The sequence below is a fragment of the Pollicipes pollicipes genome, unplaced genomic scaffold, assembly GCF_011947565.3.
Source record: "Pollicipes pollicipes isolate AB1234 unplaced genomic scaffold, Ppol_2.1 Scaffold_5724;HRSCAF=6776_pilon_pilon_pilon, whole genome shotgun sequence".
Classification (NCBI taxonomy): domain Eukaryota; kingdom Metazoa; phylum Arthropoda; class Thecostraca; order Pollicipedomorpha; family Pollicipedidae; genus Pollicipes; species Pollicipes pollicipes.
This window is the reverse complement of record NW_023596746.1, coordinates 572,720-590,912: the sequence shown is the minus strand read 5'-3', so window position 1 is coordinate 590,912 and position 18,193 is coordinate 572,720. Positions and strand designations below refer to the sequence as shown.

The following is an 18,193-nucleotide window of genomic DNA, read 5'->3' as shown; positions in this document are numbered from 1 at the left end:
GCTCAGGTCATAATCACCACGAACATCTTGACCACGGTGCCGTGCGGGTTGAACAGCGTCACCTGCAGTGTTCCCTTCTTCGGCACGTGGTAGCCCTTGCGGCCCAGGTTCACGAGGCCCTGCAGCACGAGGCAGGGGGGGGGGGCGCTCAAATACAATAATACCAGCTATGCTGCTACGCGGAGGAAGCGTGCAGGTCTGAATGACTGGCTCCCGCTTGATGGCATGTCAGCTGATGGGAAGCATTAGTGGTCTGGGCATACGAGAACGGCAACGGCTTAAGTCGAGGACCATCCCACGGGACAGCATCCAAGCGACCACCTCATCCACTTCTCACGCAATACAGCACGCAGCCAGGACCACGATATGGACGACCACACGCATGGAACAGCTGCACGACTGTCATGCCCACCATACGGACCGTTTACCGATTTTAGTTTAGGCACATATCGTTAAAATTTGGGCCGTGTCTCCAATCCATGCAACCTGCAGCCACATCTAGAAGACTGGAGCCCGCACGGCCCTGTCTGACAACCCGCTGTCATTTTGCCGCCAGAATCCGCAGCGCGTTCCACCTCGGCTGGCGACGGCCACTCACCATGTATGGCGAGGCGATCTTCTCATTGTCGCAGAGCGAGTAGAAGAACACGGTGACGGGCAGGCGGACGTGCTTGGGGTGGAAGGAGCCGCTGGCGCCGATGTCGGCCGAGAAGCCTTCGACCGTGCTGACCGGGCCGAGCCGGCCGTTCAGCACCGACTCCTCGAAGCTGCCCAGCAGGGAGGAGACGACGCCGGCCGGGCAGCTGGCCGACAGCGGCCGCCGCTCGGGCTCGGCCGACTCAGACTCGGCGTCGGCAGTCAGCTCGTTCAGCGCCGAGCTGAATGTCTTCACCTGCCGAGGCGGGAAGAGCCGTGAGGCGCGGCCACGTGTGCGGACGGGACGACAGCCGCGACTGACGGCGAGGTGACGCAGCGGCGGGGAGCGGCACCAGCTGCGTACAGACCCGGCGCTCAGATGGGAAGACTGATCGAATGCACACGCACTGCTGCGTTAATTCCGCGACGCAGATGCAGAGCATGAGCTTCTGAACGCACAGTAGGCAGCAGACACGCCACCTTTCGTAATTATCCGCACCACTGAAAACAGACGCGACTTGCAGCAATAACTAAATGGTATGATGACGAAATAGGATGGCGTTTAAAGATGGCTGTGGGATCGCGCCCACCTAGCAGCACTTTTGGCAGGAATAGCAAAGGCAGATCGAACGGTTATGCAGTGCCATACATCATGATACGGCCGACCAACGCAAACCGGAGTGTCTGGTCATGTCGCCACTGATTTCCTCTGGCGATCCACATACTTCAAACACAAAAAGCGCAGCTTCTCATACCCAGCCCCAGGCCTGCCACGCATCGCCCGCCCCACGCCTGACACGCATGTGGTTACACGCCTGGGATCCGTTTAACACCCGACGGGTACAGCTCATAAACGACGGATGAAGCTTGGTACGTCACTTCGCCAATGCCGAGGTCTGGTGTGTTGGTTCGGTGCCCAGCGTCGCCCGCTCGTCACCGACCTTGGTGAGCGCGGCGTCGAAGTGGAAGGCGTTGCCGCGGCGGAGCGGGGCCGGCGACGAGCTGAGAGGTAGGCCCGTCTTCTGGCTGAACACGGCCGATGTGGCCGAGTCGAGCGAACGCCGAAACGCCGCCCTCGACGCCGGACTGGGCACCGCCTGGCCGGAAGGCGTACAGGTCAGCGGGGGCAGGGTCGGCGGGCACGGGTCAGGTCAGACGACAGTCGCCGCCCTCAACGCCGGGCTGGGCACCGCCTGGCCGGGCGGCGTACAGGTCAGCGGGGGCAGGGTCGGCGGGCACGGGTCAGGTCAGACGACAGCCGCCGGAGGTCCGCGGGGGTGTGACTGCAGACCAGGTCGGAGGACAGTGGTGACGGACCGGAAGAGCCGGCCGGCCAGCCGGCGACGGCCGTGTCTGGAGAGGCCGGACGGCGACGGAGGGAGCTGAGATCGGCCGCGCAACGCGGTAGCTTCACCGGGTCTCCTCCGCGACCATGACAAGACGTTTGGACGCGGCAGGAGCCAGCTGGCTGAGATTGGTTGAGTTTGATAACAGCATAGCACTGAGGATCCGAGACGTTAAAGTACGGACGAACTCAACCAGGCACTTGACACACACCTGGTTTTAAGGGCAAACATGGTTGTTGTCTCCAGTTCAGTCATACTTCGCAAGCCAACCCACCACCTCAAGACCGAATTCAGTGGCACCAGTCCGCACCTCAATGACAAACTCCTGACTACGCCAAAGTACAAAATGCACCCAAGCCGCCTTAGCAGCACCTGTCACGATTTACGGTTCTCTTAAAACGCAGAAAACAATCTCGCGAAAGAACCAAACCCACACGTACCGTCTCCTTCGGCTGCTCCTCGACTGCATCCTGCGGCTCGTCCTTCTTGAAGAGGCGCTTGAGAAGATTGGGCGACTTAGGAGCCCGAGATCCCTTCTGGTTTAAAGCTGCACTACCGTTTGTCGTCGGACCACCGACGTCGTCCACCGGTCGCTCGGCCGTTCCGTTCGTCACGCCGCGGCCAGTCCCACCGGCGCCCCGCTCCCGGGCCACGCACGGGGCTCGCTTGCCCGTGTCTCTCGCGTCGCGCTCGCAGATGCCTTTTGCTGTCCGTTCGCACGTGTCACTTGAGATCTTTTGGCACGTGCCGTTCGAGGCCCGCTCGCTCGTGCCGTTGGTAACCCGTTCGCCCGCACCACTCGCGACCTGCTGACAGGTGGCGCTGGTAGTCCTCTCCCGGCCGCGTTCGGCGTGGTCGCGCCGGTCGGCGACGGTGGCGCCGCGCGGCGGCGGCTCCTCGAAGCTGAGCGCGCGCCGCACCAGCCGCACCAGGCGCGGCCCGTCGGCCGGCCGCGCCGGCGAGCGCAGCAGCCGCGCCGCCTGCTGGTCGCCGCCCCATACGGGCGCCGCGCGCGCCACGAAGCGGCTGGTGCGCACGCGCTCGGTGCGGGCGTCTGCCTGGCCGGCCCGCTCGATGGCCGAGAGCAGCGGGTTGTCGGGCGGCGTTGGCTGGCGGGCGGAGGCGGCGGGCCGGCCGCCCGGCAGCGCAGAGTGTCTGCGGGGACGGCGCCGGTGTCAGTCGCACGACCGGCGGCGAAGACCAGGGGAGAGCAGGTCGCAGGCTTACTTATTATATACTATTTGATATGTCATATATATTTTACTTGTTATATGTTTCATTATATACTATATTATTACTACTTGGTACTACTCGCATATGTAATGGACGGGCGTGCAGCACACGCATGGGCACTACTCAGGAAACTTCGACGACCATAAGCAAAGCCTCGGAACTGGTCAGCACTTGGAGAGGACAGCGAAACTGAAAAATGACGAACGACTGGCTCGATTGTCGCCAGCAACGGCAAACGACTTCATTTCACAACCCCAACCATGAGCCGAACCCCACCACCGCTCCACACTTACGGGACAGCCGTCTGGCCGGCAGGACGGGGCGTGCGTTACCTGAGTACGGCGACCACCTGGAGCTTCTCCTCGGAGGTGAGCAGGAACAGGCCGGCGCCGTCGCTCCTGCTGCGCTGCGGGGTGCGCCTCCTGGGCCGTTCGCCCTCCCGCGCCTGCCGACAACGATTCCGGAGTCAGCAGAGCCGACCGCCCGGCCCGGTCAGCTGACTGCGGTCATCAGCACGCCCGGTGTGACAGCTCTTCGCCATTGGCGGAACCGTCCAGGTTGCCCCGAGAGCGTTCTAATGATAACAATCCGAGCAATCGCAAGAATGTGGGAGAGACATCTGGATTACGGAGATGTGATGCTGATATTGTTGTGTTTCTCCACACTACATTAAGTTCGCGATCACCCAGGGCCCTGCAGGGCGTCTGTCTGGCTGACCTGCGGCAGGTCGGCGCGTGGTGAGTCCAATGTCCGTCGCTGTCCCTCCGCCTGACTGTCCGCCTCTTCTTCCTGCCCACGCCACTCCTCCGTCCGCTGCCACTCCTCCATGGAGGGCGCGTCCTCGGCGGAGGTCGCGTTCTCCGAGGACGGCGCCCGCTCCTCGTCCCGCCGCTCGCCCGACCGGCGCCGCTCCTTGGAGGCCGTGCGCTCCCGCCGCTCCAGCGAGGGCCAGCGCCCGGCCGCGGCGCCGGCTGGAGCGTGGCGCTCGGGGCTGGCGGCGTCTGCGTCCGAGCCGGCGCGGCTCCAGGTGGCGCACGCCTGCGTCCAGGCCAGCTCCGGGTCGGCGCACTGGTCCGTGATGACGCGCCGGCTCAGGCCGCGGCTCCGGTGCTCTGGCGGCAGGGCAGGGCCGCCGTCACTCCCACGGTCTCGCCGACGGCGCGGGCTCGGCGGGTTCGGTGTCGAGTGCTGTCATCTCAGATCAGTGGCGGTGCATGGATCTCGGCCTCCGTGCACAGTGCATGGATCACCACCTACGTGCACGGTGCAGGGATCACCACCTACGTGCACGGTGCAGGGACCATCTCCTCCGTGCACGGTACATGGATCACCATCGCGCGGTGTAGCAGTCACAGCCCGTCCGCTCACAACCTCCAATTACGCAACCCAGTTCACGGTGCCCGTTTACATAATCACGCCACACAAACAGCCCACGCCATGTGTCTTTGAACTGTATCTCAAGTAAACAAGTATGGTTTGGCTAGGAACTGAAGAGCAACCCAAACACACTCCCCAGCACCGCCCGACACTCCGCGCACAACAACCATCCCGACCCCGGACCTCGACCATCCCTACCCCGGACTTCGACCATCCCGACCCCGGACCTCGACCATCCCGACCCCGGACCTCGACCATCCCGACCCCGGACCTCGACACAGGGACGCCATAGCCGGAACACCGGCGGGTCCGGCGGGAGGGCGGCGTGCGTGCTCCCCAGAGGCGTGACCAGCGGGTCCGGCGGGAACACGGCGCGCGTGCTCCCCAGAGGCGTGACCAGCGGGTCCGGCGGGAGGCCGGCGCGTGTGCTCCCCAGAGGCGTGACCAGCGGGTCCGGCGGGAACACGGCGCGCGTGCTCCCCAGAGGCGTGACCAGCGGGTCCAGGCGGGAACACGGCGTGCGTGCTCCCCAGAGGCGTGGCCAGCGGGTCCGGCGGGAGGACGGCGCGTGTGCTCCCCAGCGGCGTGACCAGCGGGTCCGGCGGGAGGCCGGCGCGTGTGCTCCCCAGAGGCGTGACCAGCGGGTCCGGCGGGAGGCCGGCGCGCGTGCTCCCCAGCGGCGTGACCAGCGGGTCCGGTGGGAGGACGGCGCGCGTGCTCCCCAGAGGCGTGACCAGCGGGTCCGGCGGGAGGACGGCGCGCGTGCTCCCCAGCGGCGTGACGCCGGCGGCTGACCTCTGCGCTCGGCGCTGCTGTCCCGGCTGCCGAACATCAGGTGCTCGGGCGTCTCGAGGCTGGGCGAGCCGGACCGCGACGGGCTCTGGTAGCGCTTCGGGTACTTGTGCAAACTGCGCGGCGGGTCCAGCAGCGAGTCGCCGAGCAGGGAGTCGCGCGAGTCGGACAGGGCGCCCTGCAGCCGCGACTTGATGATGCTGCGCCGCAGGTCGTCCTCCGACCTGGACACAAGCCGCGTTATCACCGGGACAATCAAAAGTCCCCAGCACGAACCGAGCAAGACAAAGGTCACGGTGCCTGATTCTGGGCGCCTTAACGGTACGGGGAGGTAGATATCAAACAGACGAAAACAGCGCCAGGTTTCACGGGCGTGGCTCTTCCTCACAGCAACCAGGAGGCAAGCATAGTATCTGCTCCCAGCGCTGCCTTTAGATCACTCTTGAGTGTAGACATAAAGAAACAGATTCCACAGACGGGCATATACAGAGCAGGGTCACCCACGCTCTTTTCGGGCAGGGCCGCGCTCTTGTCACGGTAGGCATGACTGGAGATCACTATCCTCGCGCGACCCGACTGACCCACCAACCGTTCCGCCAAACCGCATCATCCCGTCCCTCCCTCCCCACAGACAGCTTCGTCAATCACAGTCCGGACCCGTCGCCACCCATTTCAAGAGGCGGCCTGCGCACGGTGCGCTGGTGGGTTGGTGGACTGATGGGCTGGTGGGCGGTGGGCTGGTGTGCTGGTAGGCTGGTGGGTGGTGGGTTGGTGGGCTGGTGGGCGGTGGGCTGGTGGGCGGTGGGAAACTGCACCCATGCCCGTGGAGAGCCGCAGCGCCGTCGCAGGACGTACCACTGGCTGGCGGCGCCCTCCGGCCGGCCGGCGGGGCCTGATGGCCCGGCGGGCGGCGCGGCGCACGCGCCCGCCGGCTCCTCCTCGTCGCCGGCCCTGACAGGCGTCGCACGGGATGGTGGGCACGGCGTCGCAGCGGGGCCGAGCGCGCACGCTCACCTGACGGTGGAGAGGGCTCAGCGGTCAGTCAGCTCAGCTCAGGGCTCAGGGCTCAGCTGACGGTCAGCGGTCCTGCTCCGCCAGACTGAGACGACGCGCGGGGCCGGCCACACGGGCACGCAAACCTCGCGCAGATCAGGAACAATCGGGCGTCGGATGGACAGACACGCTAACATGGTGTGTACTAAACGACATATTGCAAACAGTGAGAATCGACCAAAAGAAACGTCATATCACGCGTGGCCAAAATGGGCCAAATGAAATAACAATTACGCAGAACGTCCAAATCGGCATCAATGCCGTTGTCTGGGTAAAAATCCAAGCCGCAAACACCAGCATTGAGTGTGCTGACACCCACCCAGCCGGCTGTGCCGACGCGCGACGGCCCCGCCCTGTGCTGCGCGCCTGCCCACCTGCACCAGGGTGCGGTCCTTGGCCAGATAGGCGGTGGGGAAGGTGTGCAGCTGAGGCGCGCCGCCGGCGAAGCGCGTGCCGAACGCGTCGCCCGGTACCGTGATGCGGTACATGACGTTACGCGGCCGGGCGCCGCCGCTGCGACTCAGCCAGGCCGACAGCTCGGAGAAGTGCAGGTACGAATAGACGGCTTGCAGGAGGGCGTGAGCGCCCACCGACGACCGGTGACAGCGCCTGCCCGGCAGACAGGAGCAGGGTCAGACGCGGACCCGGCCCTGGGGGCTCCGGGAGAACACGGCAATCGTCAGTAGGCACGGATGTGGATAAGGAGAGACAGCTGACTATGAGTTTTTTTGGGTTATATGTGAGCGCCTTATGTTTATACGAGGACTACATATATAAAGCATGACTATGGGCCCAACGTGAAAGGGTTTCTGAGCTTCTTGCTTTAGCTTTTGAAGTCAAAATTATCGTCGAACTACGGCTTTGCTATTTCGTTTGTTTGTTCCTCATCCATTTTCCTAACACTCAAGAACGACAATGGGCGAGACGTTAATTTTCAAAATTAGGGAACGTAACAAATCAGAATCGCATGAACACCTTAAATTACGTTCTCAATAATAACAAACATCGAGTGACCAATGGTTTGTGAAGGCCATAAGCACAGTTTAACTTCAAGTCGACTTTAACTTTAACAAAGTCGACAGGGTCGATAACTAAAGTCGACAACTAAAACCAACATATCCCAATTTTTTATCAACATCTTAATCCTTATAACGTAGGTAAAAAGTCGCCCTCACACCGAACATAACGTCTCAAAAACAACAACTAGAGCCAAACATTTTCATTTAACGAGCATTGCCGCCCTCGGCCGCGTCAAGAATCCTTACGATACGAATGTAAAGTGGTCTATTGCTTCTGCTTCGCATTCTGAAACCTGGTAGGCTTTATAATTTCGGCCAGCGTAATGGTCCGTAAATCTTGGCCGACTTAAGACGCTGACGCCGTATGCATACCAGACGGCCTGAACTAAGTGGATGTCAAGAACACGTGACAAGCTGAGGCAATATGCTGACACGCTATGCCATCTGCCAACTTGTCTATGCGTTAAACATTGCGATCATGGTGGGCATGCATCATTTTCGGCATAAAGCGTTTGCCTCATTGACGCAGTTACTCATAACTGCCCTACACTGAGCTTTCATGAATAGATACACTACGCCAATGTGGATTTCCCCACTGAAAAGTTTCAACAAGATGTGCCAGATTCCCTTGTGGCCAAAGTACCTCAAAGTGCCTGTAGCAGATCGCGCCAAGTATTTCTGCAAAATGTCAGGAGCAATTATCTGCCTGACTGGTGAATCCAGTCCAATGTCAGCTTCCAATTAATCTCCTCCACCAGCCATGGGCTGATGGAGGATGGGTCACCCGTAAGGCATTTTCAGAGGCGGCAGACGGCATTTACACGGCGGCCTGCGGAGCCCCGGCGGCAGCCGCGCGGGCTTACTCACACAGCCGTCTCCATGTGGACGGTCCACTGTTCGAGCAGCAGGTAGCCGGGGCCGGGCGCCGCGTCCACGGCCATGGCGCGGCTCTGGCCGTGGACGCAGGGTGGACAGAGCAGCACCTCCACCGACATCGGGATGTTGTTGCGCCACAGGAGGTACATGTAGCGCCGCAGCTCCCCCTCGCGCTGGCACTGCCGGGTCGGAGCGGTCCCCGTCAGACGACCGGTCAGGCGGCGGGTCAGGCAACGGATCGCTCGTCAGACGACCGGTCAGGCGGTGGGTCAGACAACGGATCGCCCGTCAGACGACCGGTCAGGCGGCGGGTCAGACAACGGATCGCCCGCCAGACGACCGGTCAGGTGGCGGGTCAGACAACGGATCGCCCGTCAGACAACGATCATCCCGCCGGACAGCACGTCAGACAGCGCATCAGACAGACGACAGGCCACATGACAGTCAAGTCACCTGCCGCACAACAACACAACAGGTCACTCGTCAGACAGCGGGTGCGACAGGAGGCAACAAGTCAGACATCGGGTCAGGCGACACGCGACGTCATCCGCCGAACGACAGGCACCGTGCCGTATCATTTCCGTGTACGGTAAAGGATCACCCGTAAGGCAGGGGGTAGGTCACCCGTGAACACATGCCGGCCATCGGAAGCAATACCAGGACACGACACCACCCATCCAGTTCCGATGAAGCGGAAGACGTCGCGCTTCAGGTGTGAACAGGTCAGGTGCTCTGCAGCACGCGTCTGTCAAGCTGCTGGGAGTCAGCCGCCAGACCCCAGCTGGTCCCCTGACTCTGGCCCGGAGCCAACGCGCGAGAGCACACCAGCTCGTTGTTCAGTGGCACGGTACAGCCGAGACGAGTGCTGCAGACCGACATCACCACCAGCCTAAGACGACAACTGAGACCGGGACTAATCCCAGGACGCGGTCATTGCGAAAGTTACGTCATAACAGTCGCTTGTGTAATAAGCCGTTGCTCTTCGCGATAGCTTAAGATGCCCACAAAACCCAAGCGACTTGCTGCGACGAGACGACCGCTAATCCACTGCGCTTCTAAAAAAATTGGTTTCAGCAGGTTGCAAGTACGTGACACAACCAGTTTGGCTTTGAGAATCAATGTTTGATGCACTTTTGAGTACCCGGACGTCCAGCTCACAACACAAGCTCCGCTTTGGGGCTACTTATGAAATATTGAATCGAATAATGAAATAATGAGGCCAGATAACCTAGGGTTACTATGGCCATTCGGTCCGTACCAATTAGTGGAAAATCAATTACAATTGGTGCGGCCTGACTGCGTCAGTCCATTGAACGCTTCACTATGTAATCTTCCATCCAGACTTAATGTACCGCACCAATGGTCACCAACTCATAGGCTTCTGCCCTGGGGTGATTCGAGACCACCGCATATTTTGCGGAATTTCACATTACACTTGTAATTTTAAATGAAAAGAAGCGTCTCACAAAACCTCACTGCTTCTCCAAGTTTTGGCTCGTCACGTGGAGTTCAGCAAATCGCGGCAGCTGTTTTGAATTAGATGTCTGGCTACACGGCGAGGCGATCCTTCTTATTTTACTGACATCAGCTGTGCGTATGTGATGTCTCCTTCCTCCACCAACAATTTGTGTAGCGAAACAAACGAATCTTGACATGCAGCCAAAGTGCACAGCTTCAAACAAAGCACACGTGATGCCGCAGGCAAGCGCGTCATGATACCACCATCCATTTATGTCCACGCGCCCGATGTTTTCTCGAGCCCTCAAAAGCGCAACCGAAGACAATCGCTTCACTGAACTATGCCGACGGCTGCCAGTCGTCGGTCTCACACACGAGGCCCCAGGGTGTCTATTTGCGGACGCCAGAAGCCCGGCCACGCGATCCGGCTCCGGATCGGGGAGCATCTCGTGACGTCTGACGTATGGCGTGTCAACAGTGACACCAGCGCTATCTGGCAACGCCCCGGCAAGCACCGTCCGCGGGGGTAGCACCATGTGTGTGTGCTGAGACAGGTGTGCTCCAACTGCACGCAGGCCACTGCTGGAGCGACACACGTCCAGTCGGCAGCACAGACACTGTCTCACTCTGATCGGGCAAAAGGGACAGGAGAGGCAAGACACGGGGGGGGGGGGGGGGGCTTTCGTGACGACGAGACTAGAGTAACGAGCAGGGCACGGAAACCAGAACAGGATCCCTCTGACCACGCGTATGAAGCAGTGACACCGAGCCGCCCCAAGTCAATCACAGCCCACTTACTTCAAACAGAACCAAACAAAGTTCGACAGCCTAACACTCCACCAACCACGGACGGGCTTCGAGCGGGGCCGAATCTCGGTGAATCCAACAGCTACTGTACGCTCGCGTAGCTAACGTCACATCCTGACACTACACCAGCCGCTACTACATGGGTGGGGACAGCACAGGACGGTGGCCACATCCACCACGATGCCACACTCAGTCCGTCCGCATGGCCAGGGCTGAAAGCAGGCCGGGGCGCTACGCACCACAATGCTGCCGGCATCGCAGACGTGCTTGTTCTGCCGGTAGGGGTAGACCAGCACGCAGTGGGGGCCCTCGTGGAAGCCGCGCTGCCCGCCGGCCATGCGTCCCTCCACCAGCAGGGTGCCGAGGTCGCTGAAGAGCTCGCTGGGTTCCGGTTCCTCGGTGCCCTCCATGTCGGGCCGCACCACTGCAGCGAGAGAGGCACGGCACGTCGGGTGAGCGGACGGGGAGCGCAGGCGCACCGCCTCCGGACAACTGGGGGCGAGCGCGCACCATCACTGCCGTCACAGCACAGACACACAGGGCGAGCGCGCACCATCACTGCCGTCACAGCACAGACACACAGGGCGAGCGCGCACCATCACTGCCGTCACAGCACAGACACACAGGGCGAGCGCGCACCATCACTGCCGGCACAGCACAGACACACAGGGCGAGCGCGCACCATCACTGCCGTCACAGTACAGACACACAGGGCGAGCGCGCACCATCACTGCCGTCACAGCACAGACACACAGGGCGAGCGCGCACCATCACTGCCGTCACAGCAGACACACAGGGCGAGCGCGCACCATCACTGCCGTCACAGCACAGACACACAGGTACAGAAGGCTCGCGGCACTTACACGTCGCAGGTCGTTACCGGCAGACTAGCACGGTCGCGAATTCACGTTCTCACCAAAAGTCGGGAGGACGACAAATGTCTGAGATCGTGCTGTGACTTCCCATCCGGCCCCTGGAGAACAATCGCCGTGTTTCTCCTTAGCTGGCATCAGGAGACCGATCGCTATTCCGCTCCCAGCAACGTCAGGGAACCGCGTCCCGGGACGTGCGATGGCTATGCCCACTCCCCAGCGAAATCAGAACGACCGCGACACCTGCCGTCGGTCAGCGGCAGGGAGACAATCCCGACCTCTCCCCCGCCGCCGGCGGTGCACAGCTGACGGCCCTGACGCGTCGGCGTCGGCCTATGCCGCGTCTGACGTCAGGGCTTGCGTAACGATCCCGGGAGGCCGCGCTCGGGCGGCCGGGCTCCGCACGATATCCAGCGGGAAGTTTGCTCGTCATCACCGGAGAACAGCGTGCGCCGCCGAGATCGGGCGATAAACGCGGCAGCACGACACCTGTCACGATGCACGCTCGGCAGCGGCTGCAACGTGAGCGCTTGAATCAGACCGCACGAATCAGAGCCCGGGGCGGTGATGTAAACAAGCCCGACGACCCGCCACGCTTGCCGGTGCTCCGTTCAAGGTCAGCGCTTTCAGGTGGGGGTTACTATCGTGCAGGATGTTGACGTTTTTGCCGGGCTATAAGAGGTCGGCGGATCGCTTCCAATTACCGCCAGGCAACTCGGTCCCCGCCGTCAAGGTGACCTACAGGCTGGTGTGCAGCGGGGAAGCGGGCCCCAGCGCGGCGGCGGCGGCCGATCGCGGCGGGAGCACCAGTCACGGTGGAACCCGCACCCGCCCGCGGCGAGCGCAGGACAAAGCCAGGCGGGGGTCGCGCGTCCCCTTCCGCGGCGTGGCGGCGTCCAGTCCGACAGTAGCGCGGCTGGTCAGACCGGCGCGGTCGCCGCGGCGGCCGGCCCAGCGCTGTGCCGGCCCGTCACGGCAGGCCCTATCGCGGTGACGTGCTGACGGCGCCGGTGGCGGCCGCGGCCGGGCCGAGATGCCCGCGCGGCGTGATCGATATCCGAAAGCGGCCAGTCGCTGGGGACCTTGAATCTCTCGCTCCCACTTCAGCGACTCGGCCAGCGGCGAGGGCTGGGCGGAGTGTCCTCCTGGCAGCACAGTCACGGGGGCTAACATTAAAGCTCTCATGCGCAGCGACCGCCGACTCATTCGGCGACCACTCAGCGCCATCGCCCAAACGCGCGTGACGCCTATCGCGCAACGGTGTTCAGCACTAAATCTGGCACTCCTGGCCGCTAAGCTCTTGAGCTGGCACTCCGGAGAAGAGGAGGGAGGAGTCACGCGCTCCGAGAACGCCCGATTCAGCTGCGGATGTGTCGTTACCGGCGCGAACAATGCCGGCGGGCAGCTGCCGGCTGACCCGGCGGGCGCCAGCTGGCAAGGACGTCCGCGGTGCCCGACGCTGTCGGCGGCCCCGCTCCAGCTGTTCAGGTGCCACGGAGCGACAGGGACCCGTTACTCTGCGCTCCAGAGCGCGGAGAAGATATCGCTGCAAGCGTGCATCACCGCGAAGATGAGCCACGCGACCAGAAAACAACAGCGCGCATCGCCGCAAGGATCAGTCACGGGACTAGAAAAAACCACGCTCACTGAGCAAGGACCGAGAGCTCTTAAACAAACTTCAATCTAGCATATCATAACAATAACAGCCAGAGCTTTGGGGCACACGGGCTACGGCGTGTGCATGGTGAGTTTTTCGCCACGAGCTATTCACCAACACGGAGTGCACCCATCTTCAGAATGCACCACAGACCCGAGCAACACAAAGCCACAGTCACTGCAGCTGGTGGGGGCGCCACACCGCTGCGGCACTAGAGCGCGACGATCGCCGGTGGCATGGTCGGTCCCGCCGGGCTCTTGCCCGACAACGCTCCCGCGGGGGCACCTCGCGGTCGGCCGACCGACTCCCGAGTGGCAGGCGCCGCCCGCTCCCCGTGGGGACCTCAGCCGGGGCGGCCTCCCTCGGCCGGCCGACTGACAGGCGGCGGCGCACACGCACCGGCCGCGCCGCGCGCGCTCGACCGCCGCCGCGGTCGCCGGGTCGTGTCAGGGTCATCGCCGCCGTCGTCGGCGGCGGCGCTCGTTCACCTCGGCAGCCGGCCAGCTGACGCGGGGAAGTGGCCGCCAGGGAGCGGCTGGCGGAGCCGCGGGCCCCGCCGGGGTCACCAGTCAGCGGCCGGCCGAGGCCGACACCGGCGGACGTCGCTGACCGCGGCCGGCCGGCGCAACAGCGTCCGCCGCCCGGTCACTGCCAGACCCCGTCCGCGTGGCATCGGACGCTCGGTGACCCTCTCCGGCGCATCGCCGCAGACGCAGACGCGAGACGTGCCGCGGAGCCAGAGATGCACACAGGCCGGTGCGAAGGCAAGGTGGAAGGATGCGCGCAGTGACCGGGTCCCCCAAACCTTTGACACCAGGGCCAGCAGCGGCCATCACGGCGCCGTGACTCAGCGCAAGACGCGCGTGGACAGGCCACACGGATCAATCGACATCGGAGCGACCAGAGGACAGCGATAGCGATATCAGCAGTCATTAGTGATGACTGACGAGCAAGAAACGACTCGCTCTCCCCCCCCCCCCCCCATCTGGAGTTACGTAACACGATTAGGAGCACAGGAGCTTGGCAACACAAGACGTCCTTCGTTACGATTAAATGTCATCCGCTGGGGTTACGGGAGGGCAGAATAACACACCGCTACCAAAACACAAAGTGCATATTCAAGCGCCGAGCCAAACGGCAGTGCTCCAAGGTCACATAAAAAGCGTCCTTGAAGCTGCAGCCTGATGGATGCCTGTGTACTGTCAGCTGTCGAGGGTGCGCGAGCTTGGTCACGCTGCCACGCTGGCCGGCCGCGACCCTGTCCGTGTGCAGCCGCCCAAAGTCAGGGCCAGCAGGCGGCCGGCGGCGCGCTCAGTCCCTTGCACCACCTGCCGCCGGCGGGCAGCGGCGCCCCCGACCGCGGCCGGAGCGACAGTCCCGCTCCAGCCACCCGCCGGGACGACAGTTGCTGCTTTCACCTGCCTCCCGCCGCAACGGCCCGTGACCGGGGACCAGCCCAGGGCAGCGACCATCTTCGCCCGCTGACGGACGCCCCAGGGCATCATCAGAAAGCTCTCTCACCGCCCCAGGGCGCCGGCCGCAGCAGCCGCTGGGAGCCCCAGGGCGGCAGGCGTCACTCTCGCCTGTGGCCCGCGGCACCGACCACTCCAGGGCGCCAGTCCCCTCTCTCACCGCCACAGGACAGCGGCCGCTGTTCTCACCTGTGGCCCGCGGCACCGGCCACCCCAGGGCGCCAGTCCCCTCTCTCACCGACGCAGGACAGCGGCCGCTGTTCTCACCTGTGGCCGGCGGCATCAGCCGTTCCAGGGTCCGATGGAGTCCCCTCTCTCACCGACAGTGGGCAGCAGCTCCCTTCTCACCTGTGGCCCGCGGTACCGGGCGCACCAGCCACTGGCTGCCCCAAGGCGCCGGCCGGCCGCTCCAGGGGCAGAGGCACTGCACCATGGCGCGACAGAGCCGGCCGTCCATCGGGGACGGGTCGCCGAGCCGTGCCGCCGCGCCGCCGGCCGCCGTCTGGCCATCGCACGGCCTCCTCAGCGGCGCCCGCTTTGTCGGGGTGCGCTCTTTGTGGCCGCAAAAAGGCGCCGGTCGATTCCGCGCGCGCGTAGGAGCGGGATGAGCGCGCGGCGGCGCGGCCGACGCACGAGCCCGCAGGTGAGCCGCGGCCAGTGCACGGGCCGTCACTAATCGGTATCCGGTGCCGGATTGAGGCCGGTCGGAGGTGTGCCGCATGCGCGGTCGATAGATGCGCCCGGCGGGCCAGCTGCAGCCAGCGGGTCCAGTCGCTACCGCGTCCACCGTCATCGACTTATCGAGCAGCGGCCGCCGCTTATTAAAACCGCAAGCCGGGCAGGATCGGCGGCCGGGTTCATGGCGCGCCAGGCGACCTTCGCCGGCCGTCGCCGCCGGAGGTTAGATGCCAGATACGGCTGGTTGGCGTCGCCGGTCTCCCGTCCTTCACCAGCCGGATCCGTCCCGGAGCACAGCGAAGAGACCTCAAGGCGGCGAGCTTAGCTGGCACTCTGGCACGCGCGGCAGGAGAGCTCTTCAGAAGATAGGCGGACAGGACACTTGACTTCAAGAAGCGGAGCTACAGCGCCTCTCCACTGAACGAGCACCACTGCACGCCGTGCTCCCATGGTGCGCAGCGGTGCTCCCAGCATGGTTTACGGACACTCAGCCCATCCAACGCGACCGTTTTGCAACGGCAGCTCGGCAGATCCTCTGGCTGATAAACAGAGGCAGCGCAACTGGCATACGGCACACCGTTCTCCCATAACGCCAACCGCGCTGTAAGGAGGCGCTTGCACACGAATAGATCTATTCTGACCACGAAGAAGGCTCCATTTCCAGCACGCTGATTTCCGCTGGGTCAGGCCAACTCCGTTTCAGCGGTGCGTGGCCCCATTTCTGGAACAAAGGCGCGAACAAAGGCGACGCGTGGGCCGACGGCATCCCCGCCGCGTCCGCCTCCATCGGACGGCCGGTATCGGGCCCTGTGCGCGGGTCGGCCGGGCGCGTGGACCCGGTCCAGTGTCCGTCGACCTCCTGCCCCGGCCAGCGCCACCACGGCGACGGGCAGACGCGCTGGGGTCCGTCCGTGCCGTGTTGACGCTCCACAATCGCCGCGTCCGCCGCCCCTGAACGCCAAACAGCTGACGGCGCGGTCGTCGGGCCGATGCCGGTATCTGTGCGCTGCTCGGGCGGCGCGGCGCCGGAGCGGTCGTATTCAGCGTGCAACGCAGGCGCGTCCGAGGCGTGAGTGCAAGCCTGGCCTTGGCGGCGTCGGTGGTTATTCGGGGAGGCGGCGTCGGCAGGCGGCCAGCGCCCGACGGCGGCCGAAGGGAGCGGCGCCGCTCCTCGGCCGCCGGACGCGGCGGCACGCACACACAGTCGGCGAGCTCGGACACGGACGCGACGGGCGCGAGCGGGCACGGACGCGGGCGCGACGGGCACGCAGAGGTTAAGAAGGGATACCCGATAGGGCAGGCTAAGAAAGGATACCCGATACCCGACAAGAGCAGGCTCCGACACAGGCCACCAGGGACACGTGAGCTCAGGCGTGCGATACCGGCTACGGACAGACTTAAACATAGGGGTACCGGGCATGATTTTTTTTTGGGGGGGGGGGGCGCTCGACTGCAGGTTACGGAGCGCCCATGGCTTTCATTTTATGCAGGGCCGGAAATCGAATTATCAGGTGCAAGCAGGTTCAGACACGAGGGGCACCAGGTATCCGCAAATGACCACCCAGTGATCCCAGGAGTCGACGCGCCCGCAGACTCCCACCGGATACACTCAGGCGCCGGATACCGACTGGCGCTGGGCACAGCCAGGCTCAGACACAGCGGCGTCCGGCTGTGGCTGAGCTCAGCCTCGGGCAGACACGTGGACTCACATGCATCCTGGGCTTCGAATCGCATGCATCTACGATGTGACATTCATCGGAGGTCCAGCCACCAGTTTCCTGTCCGCAAGGCCGACTGTTCCGACCGTCTGGTTTCGTGACGGCCATGGGAACCTTGTGGTCTGGCTGGTATGTAGGAACATAAGGGAATCAACGCTTCAAGGTGATATGAGTAATGCCGTAATGTCCCCTATCCTTTTCCCTTTACTGTACGCTCGCTGGAAAACGACTATTTGTGATGATGTCTGGCATCAGCGTGGAAGCTATGGGAGCCCACAAGAACGCGCGGCAGTTTATTGTGTGCTTCAGATGCGCTGGCCAACTCGACCATTCAGACGGACTCCGCCCTTTCAGTCCGCTCACCGGATGCGTTCAGCCTGAGCCATGCCACCCACGTCGGTAAAGTTCACGCTTACTTAAAGCGGCCATTCCAAAGGATTACGGCGCCAAAGGCCACCAGCGCGGTGGAAAGACGAGCTGACACCGCCCGCCCGCACCACGACAGCAGCGGTGGCGGCAGCGCCGCCGTCGGAGCGCCGGCCGGTCGGGCCACGCCGGCACGGCGCATCACGCTGGTGCCGCGTGCATGTGCCGGCGCTTTCACCCGGTGACGGCGGACGCGGCGTGCTTACAGGACGGCCTCCCCGACCGGCCGTGACGCGCCGCGCGGGTCTGAAGTGGGTCACAGTCGGCGCCTCCTGCGCTAGCCTAGCCCAGCTCAATTTGCAGCTTATCGGGCAAAACACGCCGGGTTTTGGTCACGGCTCAATTACAGCCTCATTGAGCACAACCAAACATGGATGGAGCAGCCATCACGACGGTGAAATGCCGCGCCCGCGCTTGGTCCAGGACGAGGAAAGTAAGCGGGACCCGGTGGGCTGTATCGCGTTCACGCGGGGCCACGTGGCGTCCACGCGGGGCCATCAGCCCCCTCCATCACCGGGGCGCAAACGCTGTTTTGCTGTTTGCTATTGTTCAAGGAGTAACAGGAATAGCTGTCCCCAAAAAGCCGCCGGCGGCTGCTTCCCAGCCCATGCCAACGATGCCACAGCTGGAGCCTTCAGGTCCATCCTCTGCAGAACCACCACATCGTCAACTGTTTCGTCCTCGGCAGCGACGTGAGCGCAGGACCGTCCCCCGCGACGTAATCTGACCGAACAGTCGGCGCGCCACCAACTCCGCCCCCCGGCCGCGGCGCC

General features: G+C 63.4%; 1 protein-coding gene across 1 annotated transcript in view; it reads right to left on the bottom strand.

Moving 5' to 3' along the window:
- Positions 1 to 2: 2 nt before the first annotated feature.
- LOC119102266 (protein FAM214A) overlaps positions 3 to 18,193 on the bottom strand; it is a 29,180-nt gene continuing 10,989 nt past the window's right edge. Inside the window, exons 4-16 of the mRNA XM_037225635.1 lie at positions 10,837 to 11,021; positions 8,324 to 8,511; positions 6,812 to 7,046; positions 6,310 to 6,398; positions 5,388 to 5,608; positions 5,038 to 5,117; positions 3,933 to 4,151; positions 3,548 to 3,660; positions 2,995 to 3,137; positions 2,423 to 2,865; positions 1,578 to 1,733; positions 599 to 892; positions 3 to 119 (exon numbers count right to left, since the gene is read on the bottom strand). Coding sequence (XP_037081530.1) covers positions 3 to 119; positions 599 to 892; positions 1,578 to 1,733; positions 2,423 to 2,865; positions 2,995 to 3,137; positions 3,548 to 3,660; positions 3,933 to 4,151; positions 5,038 to 5,117; positions 5,388 to 5,608; positions 6,310 to 6,398; positions 6,812 to 7,046; positions 8,324 to 8,511; positions 10,837 to 11,021 — 2,483 coding nt within the window. The remainder of the gene's footprint in view (positions 120 to 598; positions 893 to 1,577; positions 1,734 to 2,422; positions 2,866 to 2,994; positions 3,138 to 3,547; positions 3,661 to 3,932; positions 4,152 to 5,037; positions 5,118 to 5,387; positions 5,609 to 6,309; positions 6,399 to 6,811; positions 7,047 to 8,323; positions 8,512 to 10,836; positions 11,022 to 18,193) is intronic.